Source organism: Cricetulus griseus, chromosome 7 (genome assembly GCF_003668045.3).
Source record: "Cricetulus griseus strain 17A/GY chromosome 7, alternate assembly CriGri-PICRH-1.0, whole genome shotgun sequence".
Taxonomy (NCBI): domain Eukaryota; kingdom Metazoa; phylum Chordata; class Mammalia; order Rodentia; family Cricetidae; genus Cricetulus; species Cricetulus griseus.
Genome location: NC_048600.1, coordinates 67,411,158 through 67,436,023, shown reverse-complemented (window position 1 = coordinate 67,436,023; position 24,866 = coordinate 67,411,158). Strand labels below are relative to the sequence as shown.

Here is a 24,866-nt window from a genome sequence, read left to right as displayed (position 1 = left end):
TTGCCTTTGCCATATAGTGCCATTGTTATCTCATTGTTCTAGTTAGGGTTAACTGTTGCTGTGATGAAACAACACGATCAGAAACAAATTGGAGAAAAGGGTTTATTTGGCTTTTGCTTCCACATCACTTTTGTTCATTGAAGTCAGAACAAGAACTGAAACAGGCAGGAACCTGGAGGTGGAAGCTGATTGTTTAGGCCACAGAAGAGCTGCTTACTGGCTTGCTCCTCATGGCTTGTATTGCTTGCATTGTTGTAGAGTCCCAGGACACCAGCCCAGTGGTGGCCCAACCCCAAATGGACTAGACTCTTCCCCATCAATCATTAATAAAGAAAATACCTTACGGGCTTGCCTACAACTCCATCTTATCAAGTGTTTTCTTAGTTGAGGTTCTCTATTCTGAGATGACTTTGTGTATCAAGTTGACATAAAACTATACCACACTGATGTTTTAGCTCTTTGGCTATTTTGTATTAATTTGTTTTTTGATGGCAAAGCAAGGCTGTTGGGTGCTCTTCACTGCAGCTTCCTTGGTTATCAGCAAATTGAAAAGTAGTCGTGTTCCACCTTGTGGGGATTAGAAATATAGAAAGGTTGCCAGGAGCCCAGGTGAAGGAGGGAGAACGTAATGAAGCAGTTAGTGCACTTCATTCCTTCAGCATGAGGTGTAAGAATATGTGTGACATATTCTCCATCCAGAAAATGCGTAGAAGTTCACTTATTTTGAGTTTGGCCCCACAAGTATCCTTCCCTAGCATGTATAGCATTCTGGACTTCAGGATAGCAGACAGAACAAACTGTGCTGCTTATATAAGTAATTTAGTACAGACAGCTATTTTTAATTGGTTAAGGGAAAAAAATTCCATCAATTTTTAAGTTATTTTTTTGAGGCAGGGTCTGTTTAGCTCATGTTAGCTTTAAACATGTTGGCTTCAGAGCCTCCTAAGTGCTGGGATTATAGACACGTATCTCCACAATTAGCCTGTTAATCTGGTTCTTGGATGTCAGGCAAGGACCAACTTTTTGCAGGCCTTTGTAAAGAGAGTGGTTTCTATTGTAGGTTCCTTGTTTCTATACTGATGCAGAACGCCGGTCAGTGATGGATGCCACACAGATTGCTGGTCTCAATTGCCTTCGGTTAATGAATGAAACAACTGCAGGTAAGAGGGATTAATGAATGAAACAAATGCAGTTAAGAGGGATTAATGAATGAAACAGCTGCAGATGACTATTGTTAAATCCTGCTCTTGGACTTGTTAAATATTGAAGCTGCTTAACATTGAATACTGTGATGTTAATGTTCTATATGAATAAATTAATGCAGTGCTTGTAAAGAAATGATTCTGTCTCCCAATATAGTACACAATGTAGATGATTTCTGAGATCTAAAACCTGCTTTTTTAATTGCTTACATGAATTTTAGCATTTAGGAGACACTATGTTGAACTTACCTTTCTTTCCTTTTATGTAGTTGCCCTTGCGTATGGAATCTATAAACAAGATCTTCCTGCCTTAGAGGAAAAACCAAGAAATGTAGTTTTTGTGGACATGGGACATTCTGCCTATCAAGTTTCTATATGTGCATTTAATAGAGGAAAACTGAAAGTAAGTATTTTTCCAGAGAACTGGAAATTACAAATATTATACAAATTTTTGACAGATTAGATAGCTTTTTTTCTCACCAATGGAAGTTTGTTGTGAAGCCACCTGAGCTGGAACTCAGATATTATGGTGGGACGAGTGGAGTTTGTGGGTCCAAACAAGTTGTACCCAGAGTTGGTATAAAACAATAAAGTAAAATAAAATCTTGAGCTGGGGATAGTGGCACATACCTTTACTCCCAGCACTTGGAGGTAGAGGCAGGCTTATCTTTGAGTTTGAGGTCATCCTGGTCTACAGAGTGAATTCCAGGACAGCCAGAGCTACACAGAGAGACCCTGTCTTGACTGTCTTGAAAAACAAAAGTTATGTTTTGCAGGCTTTGTTCCTTCACAGAAATACAGAAATGTCGCTAGTTTGTCCTCTCTCTCTCTCTCTCTCTCTCTCTCTCTCTCTCACACACACACACACACACACACACACACACACACACACTATATTTTTTGGTTTTTGGAGACAGGGTTTCTCTGTAGCTATGGAGCTAGTCCTGGATCTCACTCTGCCTCCAAGTGCTGGGACTCTTACTGGATCTGCTTTGGGTCTAATACTTAAAAATTGTGCTACAGATTTGAGAGACTGTCAGTGCAGCTGTGCCGCACTTACATGACACATAGAAACATGGTTGTGCTTAAAGATTTCTGCATCTCTCTGATAGTGAGCTGATTAGAGCGACACACCACCATTTTGTTAATAGTTTCTTGTTCATAGTTTCGGGCTAGAAGGTGGTGCGAGTGTTTGGCCTTGATTGTGAAACTCCTGTTGAGTCAGATTGGTGGAAATCTTGGAGATGTGTAGTGGTTTCTACCATGGTAGGAGTTAACAAACCCAAAGATGGTCTCTCCTTTCTGCGTCTTCCAAAGAATGTATAAAATAGAGAGTATTTTTTTAGTACTTTATTTTTATGTGCATTGATGTTTTTGCCATGGGTGTTGGGTCCCCTGAAACTGGAGTTACAGACAGGTCTGAACCTGGGTTAGTCAGTACTCTTAACTCTGAGCCATCTTTTCAGCCCTAGTAGAGAGTATGTTTTTGCTCATGTTGTAGTTGAGGCTGCTCTGGATCTCACAGGCTTGTGGCAGTCATCTTGTCTCAGCCTCAGGATGTTTTCATTAGTGAAGTGAGCCATACCCTTTTCAAGGTGTTTGCATGTGTGTGTGTGTGTTACTTGTTTATTTTTTTTTTTTCCCCTCAAAGAAAGAAAGAAAGTTTGTTTAGTACATTGTTAGGGCAGTTGGCTGGGCAGTGATAGAAGGTCTGCCTGTTTCATAGTGATATTGTTAACAAGGATTATGTGCTACATCCTTACTTTCAGCCTCGATAAAACACTTCTAAACCATGACCCTTTAAAAAAAAATAAGTATGTATCATGATAAACTTAAAAGTTGGTTAACTGTTGGGTTATCTTTTTTCCCCTGAAGGTTTTGGCGACAGCTTTTGATACAACACTGGGAGGCAGAAAATTTGATGAGGTGTTAGTAAATCACTTCTGTGAAGAATTTGGAAAGAAGTACAAGCTAGACATAAAATCTAAAATCCGTGCTTTATTACGACTGTCTCAAGAGTGTGAGAAACTCAAGAAATTGATGAGTGCGAATGCTTCAGACCTCCCTTTGAGCATTGAATGTTTTATGAATGATATTGATGTATCCGGAACTATGAATAGGTAACCATATTAATTCTTAATGTTAAATGAACTGTGACTTTCCATTTTGTTTAACTGATTATTGAAGTCATGGTGGTTAAGGTGTTAAAAATTGCAGGTCATCTGGGACCCAGTTTTTATGTAAAGGTTGGATCTGGTGGTTTTAGTAATGGAGACTAAAAGTTTAGTTCTGGTAATTTAAATGTTCCTGAAAGTCACTAGTTAACAAGTACATATTAGATATAAATTACTAGTTTTCATAAAACTACTGAACCATACTTTAATGCTTAAATAGGATAAATTTTTAGCCACCAATTAAAAAATAGTAGTTCAGGATCATTTGAGGGCAGTAGCCCTTTTTGTACAACACTGCAAGAATTCTGGGTAATTGATATTTAAGGCTATTTCAGAATCAGTGTTATTGTTTGATTGTGTTGCCTGGATGAGGGAGTGAGATGTTCTTTTGGCTGTGAAATCCATTGGTAGAATTTAGGCAAGACTGATGACTTGTTTGGGGAAGTGAGCCTGGGTGAACCTTAAAAAATTTGAAATGGTATTTATTGTTGACCAGTGTCCAAGTTTGTTCTTGCTTATCCTTTTCTCTTGCTTGGAAATTTCTCTTGTTTGTTTTGTAGAGTGTAGGGGCCTCTCCTCACCCTGAGTGAGTGAGCGAGTGAATGAGTGTCTCATAGAGAAAGAGTGAGAGACTGAGAGACAGAGACTTGAGATTAAGGGCTGGGCCAGTATGTTTCAGATATTTGTTAGTCAAATGCTGTTTATAAGAGTGAAATAGGGGTGTTTGGAATCGGATTTGCCATTATACTATTTTTTTTATGCAAACAGCAGCCTTTATAATATTTTTAAAATGTTAATTTTTATGTATATGGGTGCTTGGCCTGCATATATGTCTGTAGACCACATTGTACTTAGTTTCTGTAGAGGTCAAAGAGGATGTCTAATCTCTGGGAGTAGTAAAGACAGTCTGAACCTTATTGTGGGTGTGAACCTGGGTCCTCTGGAAGAATGACTAGTGCTTCTAACTGCTTAACCATCTCTCTCTCTAGCTCTGAATGCTGCTTTGCTGTTGGGGAGGAAAAAAAAAAACAAACAACAACAACAACAACAAAAAAAAAAACCAGGTTCTCCAAAACTACTCTTCCCCAAAAGTAAAAAACAAAAAACAGGCTGTATTACATCTACATATGAGAAACACGGATTATTTTAGACTCTTATTTTATACCTTTCATTTTTAACTGTTAAAGATTACTATTTACTTTTGAATGAGATTAGATTCCTTTCAACATTACAGTGTATCTTGTGAATTAATTTTGTCTTTAGATAAAAAAACAAAAAAGGTAAAGGCTAGAGGTGTGGCTTAGTAGAGTACTTCGTTAGCATTCCTGAAACCCTATGTTCTTATACCAGCACTACATAAAAGGCAGATAAGGTGGAGGGCCAGAAGTTCAAGTCAGGCTAGAGAGATGACTGGACAAATAACAGTGATTACTGTCATGCCTTGTGACCTGAGTTCAATCTCCAGGATCCACATGGTAGAAGGAGAGAACATCCAAGTTTGTACCATCACAAATGTAAACACATCCATTAAATGTAAACACACTCGGGGCTGGAGAGATGGCTCAGCAGTTAAGAGCACTGAGTATTTTTCCAAAGGGCTCTGGTTCAGTTCCTAGTACCCACATGGCAGCTAACAACTAACTCCAAGATCTGACACCTTCATACAGACATACATACAAAATACCAATGCAAATTAAATAAAAAGTATTTTAAAAAATGTAAACACACTTATTAAAAAGCAATAAAAAGTTCAAGATCATCCTTTGCTATATAGTGTGAGGCCAGCATGGTTTCCATAAGAAATTGCTATCATAAACCTGCCATTTCCTTGAGATTTGGAGTGATCAGACACAGGCAGATCTGCCCCTGTGCAGTGTCACTTCATGTAATTATTTGGGTAGGTGTGATACCTCTAGGTGTCAGCCAGCCGCTTGAATGTGTACCATCAAATGGTGTTGAAGCCAGCGGGGGATATGTAAGATCTCATCTCAAAAAATGAGTTTGAGGCCTACAGAGTGAGTTTCGCAGGACTACACAAAGAAACCCTGTCTCAACTCCCCCCTTCCCCCCCAAAATTTCCAGTGTGTGAAGTGGTTCTTGGTTCTGGTTCAGATTTAATCTGCATACATGACAGCACTGGAACTATGAATGTGTGTTTTGCATGATGGTTTTGAGGCTTATTCATGAGGAAGTATGCACCAGTGCTCTTCTGACAAATGGGATTGGGATTGTGTGGCTATACCATGCACCTTTTATCCACCAGTTCATGAGCATTCACTCTTAGCTGTGGTATGAGTAGTTAGGTGGGCTTTTGTCAACAGGTGCTTGAGTGTCTTCAGTTCTTTGAGGGGCACACCTAAGAGTGGAATTGTTGACTCATCTGGCATTTCTTAAGGACCCCCCCCCCCCACAGGGTTTTTCTGTGTAATAGCCATAGCTGTCCTGAAACTTACTCTATAGACCAGACCAGCCTCAGCTCAGACATTCACCAGCCTGTTTGGGATGTAACATTCTCTATTATTGAGTCCTCTGGGGCATTACTACTGGCTTGTTTTGTTCTTAAATACTTTGTGGTTAGTTTTCATATGTATTTGTTTATTTACAATATGTTTTCACTTCCTATTCTGTTTTTGGTAGCTGTTGGTAGACTTCATATATAAAGAAACTCACTATTTTAAATGTACAGTTTAGTGATTTTATATATGTTCATAAGATGTTCAGTCACTGTCTAATTTTGGAATGTTATTGTCATTCTCTAAAAGAGAAAGAAACTCAGTCCCAATAACTCTGAGTTCCTTTCCATCTCAAGGCATATGTCAGTCTACTGTCTTTATGGATTTGTTTATTCTTTTGTGCATTTTTAGTTGAAATAAGTGAAATAAGTATATCCAGTTTTATGAACTTGCCAAGGCACAGGATGGTCCTTCAGTTTCCTGTTTATTAGAAAGTCTGCCAGATGCTATGGCCTATCAGCTAGAGAGGGATGCTTCAATGTTACAGAGAAGCTTTGGGTGACTGTCTAGGCAGCAAGATGTCTGTCAATTCTAGAGTTCATATATTGTCCTCCTGAGGTCTTGGTTAGAGTTGAAGACATAGTTATGGTTTTCCTTAGTTATGATAAAAGATAAATTACACATAAAAACATAGACACACAAAGATAAATGATAGAATTTTTTTTTTAAATTTTGCCAAATGTTAATGGACTAAATATCGTAAGTATAATTCTTATGTGATAACTGTTATATATAATTTTTACTGTGTTAAAGTTAAGCCGGGCGTTGGTGGCGCACGCCTTTAATCACAGCACTTGGGAGGCAGAGACAGGAGGATCTCTGTGAGTTCGAGGCCAGCCTGGTCTCCAGAGTGAGTGCCAGGATAAGGCTCCAAAGCTACATAGAGAAACCCTGTCTCGGAAAAAAAAAAGTTAAAAATGTTTTTGTTTAGACAGAAAAGAGATTATGAGGGTGTCCTTCTGTATACTGTGAATATGTTTCTCTTATTGGTTGATGAATAAAGCTGTTTTGGCCAAGGGACAGGCAGGATGTAGCCAGGCAGAAAGTATATAGGCTACCAGACTAGGAAAATGCTGAGAAGAGGAAGGCAGAGAGGAGACACCAGGGAAACACCATGTAGCTGCTGAGGGAGCAAGAGGGCTGGGCATCACTGGTGTAAGGCAAGACAAGGTGGAGATACATAGATTAATAGAAATGGGTTAATAATTAAAAGAGAGTGAGCCAAATAAGCCTGAGCCATCAGCCAAACAGTATATAATTAATGTAAGCCTCTGTGTATTTATTTGGGACTAAAGGGCTGTGGAACCAGGTGGGACAGAAATCTCCATCCTCATGGCAATGCTGAGTTTAACATTCCAAGCAAAAAGTTGGTGTTCGTTTTACATTGCCTAGGGCTGCAGTTACCACATCCTTGCCGGTGCTTATGATTACCTGATTTTTGATGATAGCTTTCTGTTCTGCACAGAAGTGGAATGTGATTTAACCTATTGTTTCTTTAATAGAGGCAAATTTCTGGAGATGTGTGATGATCTCTTAGCAAGAGTGGAGCCACCACTTCGCAGTGTTTTGGAACAATCCAGTAAGTATTTTTGTCATTGAATTGTTTGTGGATCTGAGACTCTGGGAATGGGAATGTATTTTGTGTTATCATTTTCTCCTCCGGGTCAAATATTTGCTGCATGAACACTGTCAGTTCTATGCTTCAATAAGATTTATCTGCTTCTTGGAATGTTTCTTCTCCCTAAAGCCGCCTTCTATGAAGAATGCAGTGTTTTCTCTTAAAAAAAAAAAAAAAGCCATTTTAGTCTGAAACGCAGATGGATATATAAACTTTCCATTAGTCTCATAAACTTTCTGTTAGTGAGCCCTTGGTTAGCTTGGTATGGATCTGAGAGATGGCTTAGTTGATAAAGGCTTGCTGCTAAACCATGAGGACCTTAGTTTGGCTCCTCAGAAGCCACATGAAACCCAGGTGCAGCTGCACACGCTTGTAATCTCCAGCACTGGGAAGGTATATCACTCCTGAATCAAACTTGAGATTCAGTGGAAGAGTGTCAAGAAATGAGGCTAAAGAGATGGCTCAGAGGTTGGAGCACTGGCTGCTCTACCAGTGGACCCAGGTAGAGGCCACCCTGGTCTACAAAGCAAGTTCCAGGACAGCCAGAACTGTTAACACAGAAAAACCCTATCTTGAAGGAAAAAAAAAAAAAAGACTGAAGCCATTGGCATCAGGCATGGCATACAATTGTTCATGGACCGACATCATGCACAGACACATGCAGACAAAACACCTGTATATATTATAAACCCAGAAGATAGAACTTTAAAAAAGTAAATGATGGAGGTGGGAAGATAGAACGTACCCCATTTTAAGCATATAGGAGACAGTAAGGTCAGGGGCTGGAGAGATGGCTCAGAGGTTAAGAGCAGTGGCTGCTCTTCCAGAGGACCTGAGTTCAATTCACAGCAACCACATGGTGGCTCACAACCATCCATTATGAGATCTGGTGTGCAGATATACATGGAAGCAGAATGTTTTATACATAATAAATAAATAAAATCTTTTAAAAAAAGGTTAAGGTCACCATCAAGTTTAAGGCTATCGAAGGCTATAGAGACCCTGTCTCAAAATAATCCTAGCACTCAGGAGGCAGAGGCAGGTGTTTCTCTGAATTCCAGGATAGCTAGCACTCCATGTCTGAGCTCCCTGTGGCAGAAAACAAAACAAAACAAAAAAAACCCCAGATAAATTAATACACAAAAATAAAGTGGAGAAGTAGGAGGAAGACATCACAGTTGACTCACTTGAGCAAAGAAAGACATTGCAAACCTCATATTTCTTTGTTTTTGTTTAGTCTTTCAAGACAGAGTTTCTCTGTAGCCCTGGCTATTCTGGAACTTACTCTGTAGACCAGGCTGGCCTCAGACAGGTGTATCTTTTATAGGCTACTTTAAGTTTGTTTCAGGCTTAAAATGATGACAGCTCATTAAGGAATATTTTATTAACTACAACGGTTTGGACACAGTGTTTACCTTTTTGTTAGTCACTAATTCAGGGTGTTGAATTGGCTTGAGTCTTTTTTTGTTTTTTTCCTTCAACTGTTAACTGTGTTAACAGTTCTGGCTGTCCTGGAACTTGCTTTGTAGACCAGGGTGGCCTCAAATTTGCAGAGATGTGCCTGCCTCTACCTCCCAAGTGCTGGGATTTAAAGGCATATGCCACCATCACCCAACTTTTGGCTTGCGTCTTTGTTTTCTCTGTATCTTTGGCTGTTCTGGAACTCATTCTGTAGACCAGGCTGGCCTTGAACTCACAGAGATCTCCTGCCTCTGCCTCCAGAGTGCTGGGATTAAAGGTGTAGGCTTGGCTTGGGTCTTAAGTCAGTGGTGATGGGTAAGTGTGTTTTTACTTTGGAGTTTGGGAGTGTTGCATCCCCCATGCTCCCCAGTTTTCCTTCTGAGGGGAAGGAGGAGTCTCAGGTGTATTGCTTATGCTGGTCTGGAATTCTTGGACTTAAGCCAGTTCCTTTCCTTAGCCTCCAGCCAGAACTACAGGCACATGCCTAATGGCCTGGCTGCAGCCATTTCTTTTTTGAAAAATGAATGGAGGTTAGGGGACAACTAATGAGAGTTGATGTTCTCTTCCATATATGCATGGGTTCTGGAGACTGAACTCGGAGTTCAGCAGGCCTTCTCGGTAGGTATGTGCCTCAATGCACTCAGCTATCGCACCAGCACTCAAGCCAGTTTCTTTAAATGCTCTTCTCAAGAACTAGTGGTTGTTAGATAAATGTGACTGGGAAATCAAGTGACATTAGGTATTTTGAGCAGTAGCGGAGCCTTGCCATGCTCCTTTTTCAACATCTGATACCCAGGAGACTGTGCCTAGGCTCTATTTGGGACTGTGTCTTGTCCTCTGGACTGAGCACTGGAGTGACTAGTTGGGTCTGAAAACCCAACTAGTGGCAGGTCATGGATGACTTAGTATTTTGAGGCCCAAATGTGGGTAACATGCTGCAATGTTAGGTCTCTTGAGGATGGTATGACAGTATGGTATGTTAGGGCAAGCAGAGCTTATACAGAGTAAAGAAAGTATAGTGTGCTTGGTCAGTGCCTTCCAGATCCCACTGTTGTACTGCTCTTCTCTATTGTTTCCCCAGAGGCTACCTCCTGTGTGTGTGTGTGTGTGTGTGTGTGTGTGTGTGTGTGTGTGTGTGTGTGTGTGTGTGTATTTTGGGATGGGTATGTGAGGGAGCAGAGTTTTTTTTATGTCTGTGGATTAGTTCACCATGCACTCGTCTTTCTTCATTGTAAAATACTGATTTAAAGATTCTTCTATAAATATCTCATTGTTGTGGCTTAGAGTTAAAGAAAGAAGATATTTATGCAGTGGAGATAGTTGGTGGTGCCACGCGAATCCCTGCAGTGAAAGAGAAGATCAGCAAATTCTTTGGTAAAGAACTTAGTACAACATTAAATGCAGATGAAGCTGTCACTCGAGGCTGTGCACTGCAGGTGAGTTAATCATAACATGCTGATATCTACCTGTTAACTAGAGGGCAATCTCAAGGTGTAAGATTCTAAAGCTTTTGTTTAAAAATAGGTCGCTGATGTACTTAAAATGTATTGGACCGTGTAGCTTGTATTAAGATGAACTTGGGAGGCAGAGGCAGGTAGATCTCTTGAGTTTGAGGCCAGCCTGGTCTACATAGTGAGTCCAAGACAGCTAGGGCTACACAGAGAAACATTGCCTAGACAAAAACAATAACAACAACAAACAAAGGTGGGAAAGACACATAGATAACTCTAAGCTAGAGCTCGTGGAATTTGTTGAATTTTCTATTAATGTGTAAAGTAGTGTTTTCATGTTCATGGGAGCTGGTAGAGCAAAACTGGGTTGCACAGTAAATTTGACAATGACAGTAGTTTGTAGAACTGTTCAGATACTATTACATTATTACTGAAAATAATAAATCATTGATTGTCTCCTGAAGTCATTGTTTGTAGTTCTAGTAATACCAATTTATAATGTCTGTGTCATGTAATTTTTAAAATTATTCTAGTGTGCAATCTTGTCACCTGCTTTCAAAGTGAGAGAATTTTCTATCACTGATGTGGTGGCATATCCAATATCTTTGAGATGGAATTCTCCAGCTGAAGAAGGCTCAAGGTAATGCATCGTCCTTCCTTTACACACGTGTCTGTTAGGTATATGAAACAAAGTTGATAGTTGTCAGTATAAATTCATGGCCAGGAATGTTGGTGAATCCCTGTAGTGAGAGGTGGAGGGAGGCAGGAAGATCAAGAGATAAAAGCTGTCTTCAGCCATGTTCTGAGTTTTTAATACATAAATTAGTGCCCTGTCATTTAATTTTCTATGCTTGGTCCCATTGAGACTTGGTATCCTTTTATGCTGATTGGGTGTATACCCCCCTTCCTTTTTCTTTTTCTTTTTTTTCTTTCTTTCTTTTTTTTTTTTTTTTTTTTTTTTTTTTTTTTTTTTTTGCTTTTTCAAGACGGAGTTTCTATAGCTTTGGAGCCTGTCCTGGAAATCATTCTGTAGACCAGGTTGGTCTCTAACTTGTGGAGATCTACCTGCCTCTGCCTCCCCAGTTTGGGAATAAATGTGTGTGCCAGACCCGATTAACGGGTATATTCCTTCTTAAAAGGGTGTTATTTTTGCCAGGAGTTCCAGGACAGCTAGGTCTGTTACACAGAGAAACCCTATCTCGAAAAACCAAAAAAGAGAGAGAGACAGAAAAAGCTTTTTTTTTTTTTAAATGCTCATTAAAGAATTATTTTTTGTTTGTTTTTATTTGTGTATTTTACCTGCATGTATGCCTGTATGTCATGTCAGTGGTTGGTGTCTGAGAAGTTGAGAAGAGGGCATTGAATCCTCTAGAACTGAAGCTAAAGACAGTTGTGAGCCAACATGTGGGTGTGCTGGGAGTCAAACCCATGTCCTTTGGAAGAGCAGCTAGTGCTCTTAACTGGTGAGCTGTCTCTCTAGCCTCCCTTGAATAATATCCCTGAAATAATATCAGGAGAAACTAGGACTGTTCGATAATTAGTCTTAGGATACATGTGTCAAAAGTGTTAAGAATATTATGAATTTGGGTTAAGGGTTAGGTGGGTAAATGCTTGTCATACAAGCCCGAAGACCTCTTTCAAATCCCCAGAACCCATGTAAAGCTCAGGTGAGATGGGAGGTGGAGTTTGAATCCCGAGAAGCTTGCACTCTGGGAGCCTGGAATGGACAGCAGCAAATAGCAGAGACCCCATCTCAAATAAGGTGGAAGACTCCTCTGACCTTAACATGTACACACCTACAAACCCCATAGAATAAATAAAAAAGACTGGAATAAATTAATAAGCAAGAATATTAATTTGTGGAGTTTTGTCTTTTTTTTCTACCTAGTGACTGTGAAGTCTTTCCTAAAAATCACGCTGCTCCTTTCTCCAAAGTCCTCACCTTTTATAGAAAGGAGCCTTTCACTCTTGAGGCCTACTATAGCTCTCCTCAGGATTTGCCCTATCCAGATCCTGCTATAGGTAAGTAGAATTGGAAACTAGAATAGTAACAAATATTTGTCTCTACTTGGAATACTAAAAGAAAGAAATACAGACTACTCAAGTTGACAAGATTCTTTATAAACTGGGAATGGTTATGATTTGGAAATACTATCTTAAGAGAGAGGCCAAGATTTTTGTAAGATGTTTGCTGTGGATGAAGAGCAGGAGCATCCTCAGAGGCCTGCAGAAACTGTGTGAAGGAAGTTGGCTGCCCAGTTTCCATTTGTAGGATAGGAAGGACCATGATAGTCATACCCAGAAGGGTTAACTTCTATATCCTTTTCTGTCTTATTTCTTTCTAGTACTGGTATGTGGGTATGCTCTCACTAACACATTGGTCTTCCATACTCTTCCTCTGAAACCCACTGTGTGGCTGACCTCTCCCACTGACTTTTTCTTTTTGAGGCAACTGCCAAGATGTATAGTTTACCTGTTCCACTGTTTTTGTTGTTGTTGTTTTTTTTGGTGGGGGTGGGCAGGGAGGAAGGTTTGATGCAGGGTTTCTCTGTGGTTTTAGAGGCTGCCCTGGAACTAACTCTTGTAGACCAGGCTGGTCTCAAACTCACAGAGATCCACCTGCCTCTGCCTCCCAAGTGCTGGGATTAAAGGCATGTACCACCACCGCCCGGCCACATTCTTTTTAAACTCTTAATAAAATTGTCTTTGAGCTTTAAGAAAAAAACTTCCAAAACAAACCCTTGGTATAGTAGTGAGATTTACAAATGATAATTTCTTAGCAAATGACATAAACTGAAAATTCAAAATTGTGGAAATTGGGCACTTTACTATCTGGCACATCATATGCAGCAAAAAAAGGGAACTGGAGGAAAGTGCATACTGATAAGAGACATTTGAGCTCTCAGTGGAGGCTGGCAAGAGGGAGCTTTGTGTGAGAGGAAGGAAAAGGCCACTGTGTTGAAATGATCGTAGCCTGGTAGCTTACTTTATTATTAGGTATATGGAAGTTTAAGTTCAGTCTTACATTGTACATTCTCTAGTATCTTTTTTTTTACATCCCTAGCTCAGTTTTCAGTTCAGAAAGTCACTCCACAGTCTGATGGCTCCAGCTCCAAAGTGAAAGTCAAGGTTCGGGTAAATGTCCATGGCATTTTCAGTGTGTCCAGTGCGTCCTTAGTAGAAGTTCACAAGTCTGAGGAAAATGAGGAGCCCATGGAGACTGATCAGAATGCAAAGGAAGAAGAGGTAACCTGGATGTTTCATACCATTTATGCTGGTCATCTGACTGGCTGATAGGAGCACTGAGAGCTACTGAGTGGGTTTGTACATGCCTCACTCAACCCAGTTTTATATTTTACTGGAGTAGAACTGAAATGAACTGAAATTGGCTCTTCTTCAGACCATTTCTCAGCTTAAACTACTACTGATGATAGGAAACTACTCTTAAGTCTGCTTTCAAAAGTACAATAGATTATGCACTCTTGATAAATGTAGGTCTCTTTGTACATCAAATTTTAAAAGCTTGACTCGCTTCCCCAGATGTGGTATGTATGGGGATTCAGGCACCCATAGCATCTTGAACTATGCCCATAAGCCACCCACATCGAGCTCTTGGTTCAGATGCTCCACAAACTTTCTTTCTTTTCTTTTTCTCTCTCTCTCTCTTTTTTTTTTTTTTTTTTGTTTTTTCGAGACAGGGTTTCTCTGTGTAGCTTTGGAGCCTATCCTGGCACTTGCTCTGGAGACCAGGCTGGCCTCGAACTCACAGAGAACCGCCTGCCTCTGCCTCCCAAGTGCTGGGATTAAAGGCGAGCGCCACCAACGCCTGGCTTCCACAAACTTCCTTATTACTGCTGTAAGAATTCTCTGGGTTTCTTCTCACCCCCAGCATGTACAAAGGTTGTGTTTTTGATATCACAATGGTGGTGTAGGAACTCTTGCCAAAGTCAGAGCTCTGGGAGGAATCATGTGGAGGGGAAGGAAGCTCAAGTTTGCTTCAGAGTTGAATTTGCCATACTCTGCTGAAGGCTTTCTGCTTCACAAAGCAATTCCGTATTTCCTCTACCTCATACAAGGGCAGCACATGTCTTAAGTTGTGGTGTTGAACTACAGAGAGGAAAGTTTTGTGTCCTGGGTAACTTGTGTATAGTTGAAATTTTGATCCTCAGTATGCTAAGTTCTAGACCGTGTGATTTTTGTGTGTTGATGAACGCTGCCTAGTTTTTTTGTTAGGTTCTTCTGGTTTCAGTGTTTAATTTGACTGTTTACAGAAGATGCAAGTGGACCAGGAGGAACCACATGCTGAAGAGCAGCAGCCACAGACCCCAGCGGAAAACAAGGTGGAGTCTGAGGAAATGGAGGTACAGCTTTAGAATTCTCAGTCTCTTACAAATGCCAGGGCCTGTCTTGGGATGTGTTTAGACACTAGTATATGTTTGTACAGTTTTTATATATTGCATAGTGCTTTGGAAAGTTTGAAAGAGCATATATCATTGGTAATTTGTTACTGATGAAACAGTGAGGCATAAGATTTCTTTTTTCTTTGCTAAGTTTTACTCTGGTTGTGTGTATAGAAAAAAATTACTATTTTTGGACGATTTCTCTGTGTAGCAGTCCTGGCTGTCCTGGAACTTGCTTTGTAGACCAGGCTGGCCTCAAACTCAGAGATATGCCTGCCTCTGCCTCCCAGGTGCTGGGATTAAAGGTGCAATACGCTACCACCTGGGGTGAAGAAAAAAATTTTTTTGTTTCAAGATAGGGGCTACTCTTGTAGCTTTGGAGCCTGTCCTTGAACTCACTATGTAGACCAGGGTGGGCTCGAACTCACAGAGATTCACCTTCTGTTAAGTTTTTATTTAAAAAGAGGAAAAGAGAAAGCTGAAGGATGAGACATACTGAGTAGTTTATTATATGGGCTCAGCAGAGTGTGGAGACTAAGAGAGAAGAGGAACAGGGGTAATGGCTGACTGCCATGGCTGGTCACCATAGAGGCAGAGAGAGTGCATAGGTGAGGGAGAGCCAAGAAGAAACAGAGAGAGAGAGGAAGCAGAGAGAAAGAGAAGCAGGAAAGTTGGGACTTCTAAAGACTGAGCATGCGCACTGAGGTTCCATGCATGTCCAGAGTCATCATGGGTCATGGGTGACATGGTGATGACGTAGCACGTTTTTTTGCGCATGCCCTGACTGTTGTCAGGGGACAGGGTCTGTCTCTTAAAGAGGTAGAGCCGATCAGCATCAAAGCCTGAACCTTTCACCTTCCTCTTCCCTCATGCTGGATTAAAAGCATGCACCTTTATTATTTTTTACTTTCTGTCTTAAAAATAAAATTCTCTACTCGTCCTTTCCCAGATCCCTGATGACCACCATTATGTTTTCCTTCTGAATTTACTACTCCAGAGACAACAGATTCACTTTTAACTTTCTGGATGATAATCATGAGTTACTTTTGACTTGGTCAATTTTAAATTTAGGTTAGTCTGTACGTTTCTGTTCTTCATAGTTTTTTTTTTCTTTCTTTCTTTTTTTTTCTTCAGACCTCTCAAGCTGGATCAAAAGATAAAAAGACGGACCAACCACCTCAAGCCAAGAAGGCAAAAGTGAAGACCAGCACTGTGGACCTGCCCATCGAGAGTCAGCTGCTGTGGCAGCTGGACCGAGAGATGCTTGGCCTGTATACAGAGAATGAGGTACATCCACACTGTAGCCTTTAGGAACAAGCTTGTTTCACTTGTCAATCCCTTCTCCCTCTCCCAGGACAGTGGTTGTTAACCTTCCTAATGCCTTTAATATAGTTCCTCATGTTGTGGTGATCCCAACCGTAAAATTATTTTTTTCATTCTATTTTATTTACTTAAGTTAGTCAGTCACTCACTTGCTCTCTTCCTCATGTTGTGGTGATCCCAACCATATATTGTCTGTCTGTCTGTCTATTATCATCTATTGGATTTTCTAGGCAGGTTTTCTCTGTAACAGCCCTGGCTGTCCTGGAACTCAAGTTTTTAGACCTGGCTGGCCTCAAAACTCACAGATACCTGCCTGCCTCTGCCACCTCACTGGGCTGTACTTCACAACTGTAATTTTCCTATTGTTAAGAACTGTAATGTAAATACCTGATATGCAACCCGTATAAAAGGGTTCTTTTAGGGTTTCTGCCAGTTTGGACTATTTTTGGTAAGAGCAGATTTAAGAAGTATAGCCATGGCTTGTTAATGTTCTTTGTGTATGATAGTAACATGATATCTGTATTGCTTGCTCTGTCAAGAGGCTTTTTGCTTTTGGCTCTCCCTGACTGTCCTGAAACTCGCTATGAAGACCATATTGTCTTGATCATAGAGTTCCACCTGCCTCCATCTCTCAAGTTGTTAGGATTAAAGGTGTGTGCTACCACCACCACCATGCTAGGCTGTCCAGAGCTTTTTGACACTGTCTTTGGTTTCAGGGAGTATTGCTCAGTTTTGGGGAGGATATGTGGATTTGAGGTGACAAGTCAGAGCAGCTGGTCAGTAGAAGTCACACAGCTAAGGCAGGTCCTCTGTACCTGCCAGATCTTTGAGAAGTTCTGTTTGACAGGACCTTCATCAATACATTTGATTTTTCTTAGTGTTCTATACTAAATAATAAAGTAGAAGCATACCATATGGCTATAAAATTGTTTCTTAAAATTTTAGTTTTCTTTTTTTGTTGTTGGGGGTCTGTTCTGGACTCACTTTGTAGACCAGATTGGTCTTGAACTTAGAGATCACCCTGCCTCTCCCAAGTTCCAGGATTAAAGGCATGTACCACCATGCCCAGCAAAATAAAAAAGTTCTCATAACATCATGGACATCCCGCCCCCCCCAAGAAAAAAAACCCTAACTCCCCCCAAAAAAACAGGTTTCTCTGTGTACCCCTGGCTATCCTGGAACTCTGAGTAAACAAGTGGGATCAGAGATGTGTGCTTCTACTCTTGTCTTAAATATATTTAATTTAATTTTGACTTAATAATTTCACTATCCCTCCCCCCCCCCAAAAAAACCCTACATAACTGACCTTCAAATTTTCTTCCAGATTATATTCCTAGATCTATTTTGTTGGAGTGACTAGAAAGAATGGGAAGATTTGAATGGGGAAAGCTCTTTTTGTGTCAGTTGATGCTTAAGAGGAAATGGTCATAGTTGGCCTTGTAAGGTCTAATACATTTCTGCTATTTCCAGGGTAAGATGATCATGCAGGATAAACTGGAGAAGGAACGGAATGATGCCAAGAATGCTGTGGAAGAATATGTGTACGAGATGAGAGACAAGCTTAGTGGTGAATATGAGAAGTTTGTGAGTGAAGATGTAAGTGTGCTGCTCTCGTACTGTGGGAGTAGGGAAATCTTCAGACACTTGAGAAGGGATGTCTGCTACTTTGTGTGTGTGACCAAGTCACTAAAAATTTGTGTGTGTGTGTGTTGTGTGTGTGTGTGTGTGTGTGTGTGAGAGAGAGAGAGAGAGAGAGAGAGAGAGAGAGAGAGAGAGAGAGAGAGAGAGAGAGAGAGAGAGAGAGAGCGCCAGCGCCAGCCAGAGCGCGCTTAGTGGTTAGGAGCACTTGGTGCTCTTTCAGAAGACCTGACTTGTTTCTCAGCTCCCCTGTGGTGACTCACAATGTCTATAACTACGGTTCTAGGGAAGTGACACCTTTTTCTGGCCTGCATGTGGTACAAGTACATATAGGCAGGCAAAACATTCATATGCATGAAATAAACTCAAATACTGAGAAATGTTCTCTTTGAGTGTGAGTTACATAGTTGTAAGTTTTTGACTATGCATGTATGAAGGGTGCACATGGATGTGAATTCATATAGAGGCTCAGAATTGATATCTGCTGTCTTCCTTGATTTTTCTCCACTTTGATTTTTGAGGCAGTCTTTCCTTGAACCTGCAACTGGCTGGTGTTTTACTAGTGTAGCTAGCCAGCCTATTCTGGGGACCCGCATCTCTTGTCTCAAGAGTGCTGGGATTACAGAAGCCAAGCACTTGCTTGGCTTCTACATGGGTTCTGGGTATTGCAAGCACATTAACTACTTACTGATCCATCTCCCCAGACCTATTTTGTATTTACTATTTTCTTTCCTGTTAAAATGTTTGCCGTTGTGTGTGTGTGTGTGTGTGTGTGTGTGTGTGTGTGTGTGTGTGTGTGTGTGTGCGTGTGTGAGAGAGAGAGAGAGAGAGAGAGAGAGATAGAACGCGTTATAATCATGTTTTTTTTTTCTTTACAGGATCGTAATAGTTTTACCTTAAAATTAGAAGATACTGAAAATTGGTTATATGAAGATGGAGAAGACCAACCAAAGCAAGTTTATGTGGACAAATTGGCTGAATTAAAAGTACGTGACTCTTAAGCAGAGGGGTCTATGCCTCTGTAGCTTCCAGAGAGGGGTGCTTCTAAGTAAAGAACATAGGCCAAAAATGCATTCCAGAACTGTTTGCTCTGATGACCCTAATCCATTATTTTTCTTTATAGACTGAGTTAACCTTCTGTTCCAGGGAGTTAGGATTGAGGACCTTCTTGGTTTCAGGACATAGAAGGAGCAGCAAGTCCTGCCTCAGAGGTGCCTGTCACACAGTGGTAGTCAGGGCTTTCCCTCACAATGTAGTTGAGGTGTGGTATGGTTTTCTTGTGGGTGAAAGCAAAACATCTCATGTATGTTTGAGAAACTCAATGATAAACTTGTAAACAGAGTTTCTCCTGGTCCACAGCCATTTAGTGCCAAATAAACAAACACACAGAGACTTACATTAATTAAACTGCTTGGCCAATGGCTCAGACTCCTTATTGGCTAGCTCTCAATTTTTAACCCATAACTATTAATATATGTATTTCTAGATGGCTTTATCTTCCCAGAGAATGCCTGGTGCATCCTATCTTTGCTGTAGCTACATGGTGTCTTCTTGAAGCTTCTCTTTCCTCCTTTCCCCAGAATTCTCCTCATCTGGTAGCCCCACTTATACTTCATGCCTGACTACTGGCCTATCAGTGTTTTATTCATCAACCAGTAAGAGAAACATATATACAGAAGAACATCTCCCATCAAAAACTGAATGGTTAACATAGAAAGTATTACCCTGTAATACTATAAAAAAATTATAATTCACCGAGAGGAAATTGGATATTTCCTATTGCTTCTGCTTTGTATTGTGGATTTTCCAGAGGAACTAGGCATTGCAGCTGTCCAACAACAGTGCCTGGGGCTTACTTAGCTCATGCTGGCAGGGATGCAAGTGGCTCTGCTAGCTATGCTTTTGTTTTTTATATATGTTTTTTGAGTCAGTCTCTCTGTGTCGCTTAGCTATTCTGGAACTCAGATCCACCAGCCTTTGCCACCCAAGTGTTGTAATTAAAGGCATGCACCGTTACTACCCGGCTTTACTGTGCAAAATGTTTTTCTTTGTCATCTGGGTGATGCCAAGCATATGAAAGTCGAGGCCAGTCATTGCAGCCATCTTGGCTAGTGTCTTTTCTGTACCTTCTCTTGAGTTAAGACTTTCGTGTTTGGGTTATGTTTAATACAGAATATTTCAATCTTCTTGTAAAACCCACCTCCTCATGCTGTACCATTATTGCACCAGAAGTCTCATGTGTTGAGTTTTCAAGTTTTCATTTCCTAAGCAGTGATCATTTAGTTGATTTGAATTGAGACCCAGATACAGTGCACATAGTTCTCCTTGGGTCTCCTCATCTATGTGGCTGACCTTATTTTCTGCCTTTTCTCATGTATGTGCTCTAGAGACTGGGTTATTTGTTGTGGAGAATTTTCTCTGGGAGTGGATTTTGCCACTTAAAAAAGCTTTCTTTATTTTACGTGTATGAGTGTGTTGTCTGCATGCGTGTCTGTGTGTCACTTTTGTGTCTGCTGTCCAAGGAGACCAAAAAGAGGATATTGGATGCCCTGGAACTAGAGTCACAGACAGTTGTGAGCCACTATGTGGGTGCTGGGAATTAAACCTGGGTCCTGCAAGAGCAGCCAGTGCTGTAACCACTGAGTCATCTTTTTGGCCCCTGAAATTTTGTCACTTTCACCTTGATAGTGGTATTGTGGTTTCATTGGAGTCTAATATGGCTTAAAAGTGTTGTTGTTGAGATTTTATTTATTTTTATGTGTGAGAGTGAATATCTGAATGTATGTCTTTGCACCATGTCTGTGCAGTGTTCTTGGAGGCCAGGAATCTGATTCCATCTATAACAGATGGTTCTGAGCCACCTAGTATGTGCCTGCTAGGACTTGAACCCAGGTTCTCTGAGTGGCCAGTGCTCTTAACTGCTGAGCCATCTCTCCAGCCCCTTCAGTGTGGTTTTTGTTTGTTTTTGAGACAGGGTTTCTCTGTGTAGTCCTGGCTGTCCTAGAACTTGTTCTTTAGACCAGGCTGGCCTCAAACTCAGATCTGCCTGCTCCAATGTGTTTTTGTTTTGTTTTGTTTTGTTTTTAATTTGAATTAGAAACAAGATTGCTTTACATGTCAATCCCAGTTCCTACTCCCTGCCCCAATGTGGTTTTTATTTAATAAGAAAAATTGTTGGGGCAAATACATTTAGAAGACACATAACTTTTGGAGGCTTGGTTGTCCTCCTACTGTGAGAACTGGGGCTTGGTTAGTAATGATAAATAATTCCCCTCGGGACAGTCTTGACTGTAGCTCATGAGCAGCCAAAGGAGGAGCCTGGTACTTATGATGGCTTGGAGAAACATTTACCTTAATAGACATTCATGTATTGTATTGTGTGTGTGTGTGTGTGTGTGTGTGTGTGTGTGTGTGTGTGTGTGTGTGTGTGTATGTAACACACATACCCAGAGAGTGACACTTTAGTCCCATTACCCTTAGTCCTAGTAGCAGCAGTGTGACTTAGCGTAAGCTAACTTGTACAAACCTGTGTATTCTCTTGTTAGAATTTAGGTCAGCCTATTAAGACACGGTTCCAGGAATCTGAAGAAAGACCAAAGTTATTTGAAGAACTAGGGAAGCAAATTCAACAGTATATGAAAGTGATCAGCTCTTTTAAAAACAAGGTATCTTATTTTCATTTTTCTATGATTTTGTTTAGGACACTGTATTTGTTTTTGTGTTTTGAGGTTTGTTTTTTTGAGATAGTGTTTCTTTGTGTAGCCTAGCCTGGCCTGGCACTCACTCTGTAGATCAGGCTGGTGTGGAACTCCGAGATCTGCCTGTCTCCTCTTCCTGAGTGCTGGGATTAAAGTCATATTTTATTAGTTTTATTCTTGTGCACATTGAAGGTATTGGATTCTTCTTGGGGCTGGAGTTACAGGTGGTTTTTAAGTTGCCCAATGTGGGTGAAGGGAACTGAATGAAGGCCTTATATAAGAGCTGTAAGTGCCCTTAGCCACTGAACTGTCTCTCCAGCCCCAAGATGAGAATATTTGAAAGACAGTATTGGGGAGGGAGTGGCTTATTCTTGGTACTTATCTGTCCATCCCTCACTTGTAGGAGGACCAGTATGAGCACTTGGATGCTGCTGACATGACGAAGGTAGAGAAGAGCACCAATGAAGCGATGGAATGGATGAATAGCAAGCTGAACCTACAGAACAAACAGAGCCTGACGGCGGATCCAGTTGTCAAGACAAAGGAGATTGAAGCTAAAATTAAGGTAGTTTTCAACTTTGTGTACTTTGGTCTTTACTTGGCATCTGTTTTGTTATTAACAGTTGGGACTTCATTATGCTTCTTAGCTGCTGGGGTTTAACATGCAATATAAAATGTACTTAATTTATAAGAAATCATAGTTTTCTTTCTTTACCATTCTAGGAACTGACGAGTATTTGTAGTCCTATAATTTCAAAGCCCAAACCCAAAGTGGAACCCCCAAAGGAGGAGCCAAAACATGCTGAGCAGAATGGACCAGTGGACGGCCAAGGAGATAGTCCAGGTCCCCAGGCTGCCGAGCAGGGTGCAGATACAGCTGTGCCTTCTGATGCAGACAAGAAGCTTCCTGAGATGGACATTGATTGATTCCAACACTTGTTTATATTAAAACAGACTATTATAAAGCTTTAAGTTGTCAACTTTGTTCTAAATATCAACTAGAGCAAGCAAATACTGGAGATTTCTTAGTTTTTAGGGGATCTTGGGGGTGGGGTATAGGTAATGTATGGAGCATTTTGACTTCTAACTAGTTAGATCCAGAGATGAAGTGCACTGACTGTCTCTCTTCATTACGGTCCTGTTTAAGAGTCCAGCTAGGCTTTCTGAGCTCTCGCCTCCCTCCTTTGTGTTTTAATCATGCTTCTACAAGATGAAGTATGTTTGGGAAAACTGAGCTCTAGCAAAAGTAGAGACAGCTGCCAGGCAGGCTTTTCTTTATACACGACAGAAACTCAAATTATGCTTGTAAAGTCTGGGTGGAGATCACCACCAGTATTCTCAGCCTGTGGAGGGGTGTGGCTGGCACTTCCTCTGTTTTTCTTTTTTGAGGGCCAGAGCATGGACGAGCATGGATTAACACAGGAGCGTAGAGTGCAGCAGGGGCCTGCTCTGAGGCCTCATTGCTCTCCATTCCCAGCCCTGTCTGTCTACCTTTCTCCCTCAGCAAGCAGTATAAAAGCTACATGGCCTCTTCCCTTAAAGCGAGCTTTAGTGAATCAAGGGACTTGGATATAGTAGCTTTCCATACTTCCCAAAAGTAAGTTCACTAATACAGAAGCATCAAAGTCTAGTTTTCCCTTCAGGTTAGGTTGTAGATAACACAGGTGGTGTGTAGGCATGGTGAGTCTGAGCTATCCATCCTTGCTTATTATGGTGGAAAGATTTGTACCCTGACCCGCTCAAGTGGGAGATGTGTGTGTAAATTAGAGAATTGGATGGAATAGGATAGAGTTCAAGGTTCTTAGCACATTTGCTATCACCTATGTTAATGTTTATGTGTCTTGAATCTACCAATCTGTATGTTGAAACAGCTGGCAGATTGTAAGCTATTGCTCTGGATGAGTCTGAAATGAGTGTTAAGGTGCTCAAGGTCACCTTGTTGACCGAAGACTGTCAGGGCACCACACATTTCCTGGGGCAAGTCTATAGGAAGATGTTCTGGAAATAAAGGGATTCCTGCAGTAGAGGGCAGAGTTGGTTACCTGCCTTAGTTACAAGTGTTGGTTGTTATGTTCTGGGTCTTTGTAATCACTGATCTCTGTAACAGAGCCTATCTGTTTATTTTTGCTTGTTGGAAATAAGCTTAAAACCATGCATAGTTCGATTCACTATGCCTTCTGTCTGTCTGTACAGAAAGTGCTGTAGCTCTCTAGTGCTCTAGAGTCGGGTGATAAGGGAGGAGGAAAGAACTCCTCCGGTGGAAGCGACTGGATGCCAGCTCAGCACAGCCCTGGAGCCCCCAGGCCCAATGTACGCTCTGCTTTGCTGCAGGAGTGCCTGCTGGCCTTGCTGTGAGGCCAATACCTATTTCAAGTGCAGGCTGCAGGATTAAGCCAACTCTTATGCAACTGACTGTTCTTAATGACCATTTCTCATAAACATTGTGTGGGTACGTGGGAGGGTTCGGGTGTTGGGGTGGGGATGAGTTTGAAGTTTAAAGTTAAAGCTAGAAATCAGATGATCTGCTTCCTCTCTGTCTAGACATACCAATTGGATTTATGTGGAGGCAGGCCAGAGTGGCAACTGATGACTTGTGTGCAAACAAGCATTTATCCAGGTTGCATTATCCAAATTGGTTTGTTAAAAACTCAAGATCACATTCTTACACTAAGAAAAACAGTAAACATGAGACAAAGTTTAGGAAAAACTAATAAAAGAAACCTGTCTTAACTTGAATGGTTTTGTTAATTTCCTTACTTGGGCTGGTGAGTGTGAGTGTGTGAGAGATATGGGGAGACTCCATTTCACGCAACATCACTTTTCATCCCTCTAAGCCCCCTACTTGGTGTAGGAATTCTCTGTGAGGCCTGCTTTGACAGCAATTGAAGATCTAGAATCTGCTAGTGAGTACATGGTGTATGTCCTGTGATGTGTGTGGGAACCGGAATGAAGCCGTGAGACCTGTACTGTCAAGTCATGGATTCTAGATAGGGAGAGGTCAAAGGCATTACTATGTAAAGTCATACCCCCTTTAGTCTCTCCCTCCCCTTTCCCCTCTCAACATAACCCTGTCTGTCCTGGAACCCACTTAGTTCAAGAAACTTGGGGCCCCTGGAAGAGCAATCAGTGCTCTTAACCACTGAGCCAGCTCCCTTTTTCTCTTAACTGATTTGATGAAATAAAGCTACATCATTGTTTTGGTGTCCTCCATCCCCTCCCTTGTTTTTAATTTTTTGATTTTTTTTTTTCTTCCAGACAGGGTTTCTCTGTGTAGCTGTGGAGCCTGTCCTAGCACTTGGTCTGTAGGCCAGGCTGGCCTTGAACTCAGAGATTTGCCTGCCTCTACCTCCCAAAAGCTGGGATTAAAGATGTACACCACCACTGACCA

General features: G+C 41.1%; 1 protein-coding gene across 1 annotated transcript in view; it reads left to right on the top strand.

Moving 5' to 3' along the window:
- Positions 1–24,208, top strand: part of Hspa4 (heat shock protein family A (Hsp70) member 4) — a 40,924-nt gene extending 16,716 nt beyond the window's left edge. The window contains exons 5-19 of the mRNA XM_027427554.2: positions 1,061–1,160; positions 1,472–1,605; positions 3,078–3,322; positions 7,392–7,468; positions 10,253–10,404; positions 10,953–11,059; positions 12,308–12,441; positions 13,484–13,665; positions 14,691–14,780; positions 15,954–16,106; positions 17,613–17,738; positions 18,659–18,766; positions 21,326–21,445; positions 21,882–22,043; positions 22,202–24,208. Coding sequence (XP_027283355.1) covers positions 1,061–1,160; positions 1,472–1,605; positions 3,078–3,322; positions 7,392–7,468; positions 10,253–10,404; positions 10,953–11,059; positions 12,308–12,441; positions 13,484–13,665; positions 14,691–14,780; positions 15,954–16,106; positions 17,613–17,738; positions 18,659–18,766; positions 21,326–21,445; positions 21,882–22,043; positions 22,202–22,405 — 2,094 coding nt within the window. The 3' untranslated portion in view covers positions 22,406–24,208. The remainder of the gene's footprint in view (positions 1–1,060; positions 1,161–1,471; positions 1,606–3,077; positions 3,323–7,391; positions 7,469–10,252; positions 10,405–10,952; positions 11,060–12,307; positions 12,442–13,483; positions 13,666–14,690; positions 14,781–15,953; positions 16,107–17,612; positions 17,739–18,658; positions 18,767–21,325; positions 21,446–21,881; positions 22,044–22,201) is intronic.
- The last annotated feature ends 658 nt before the right edge of the window (positions 24,209–24,866 follow it).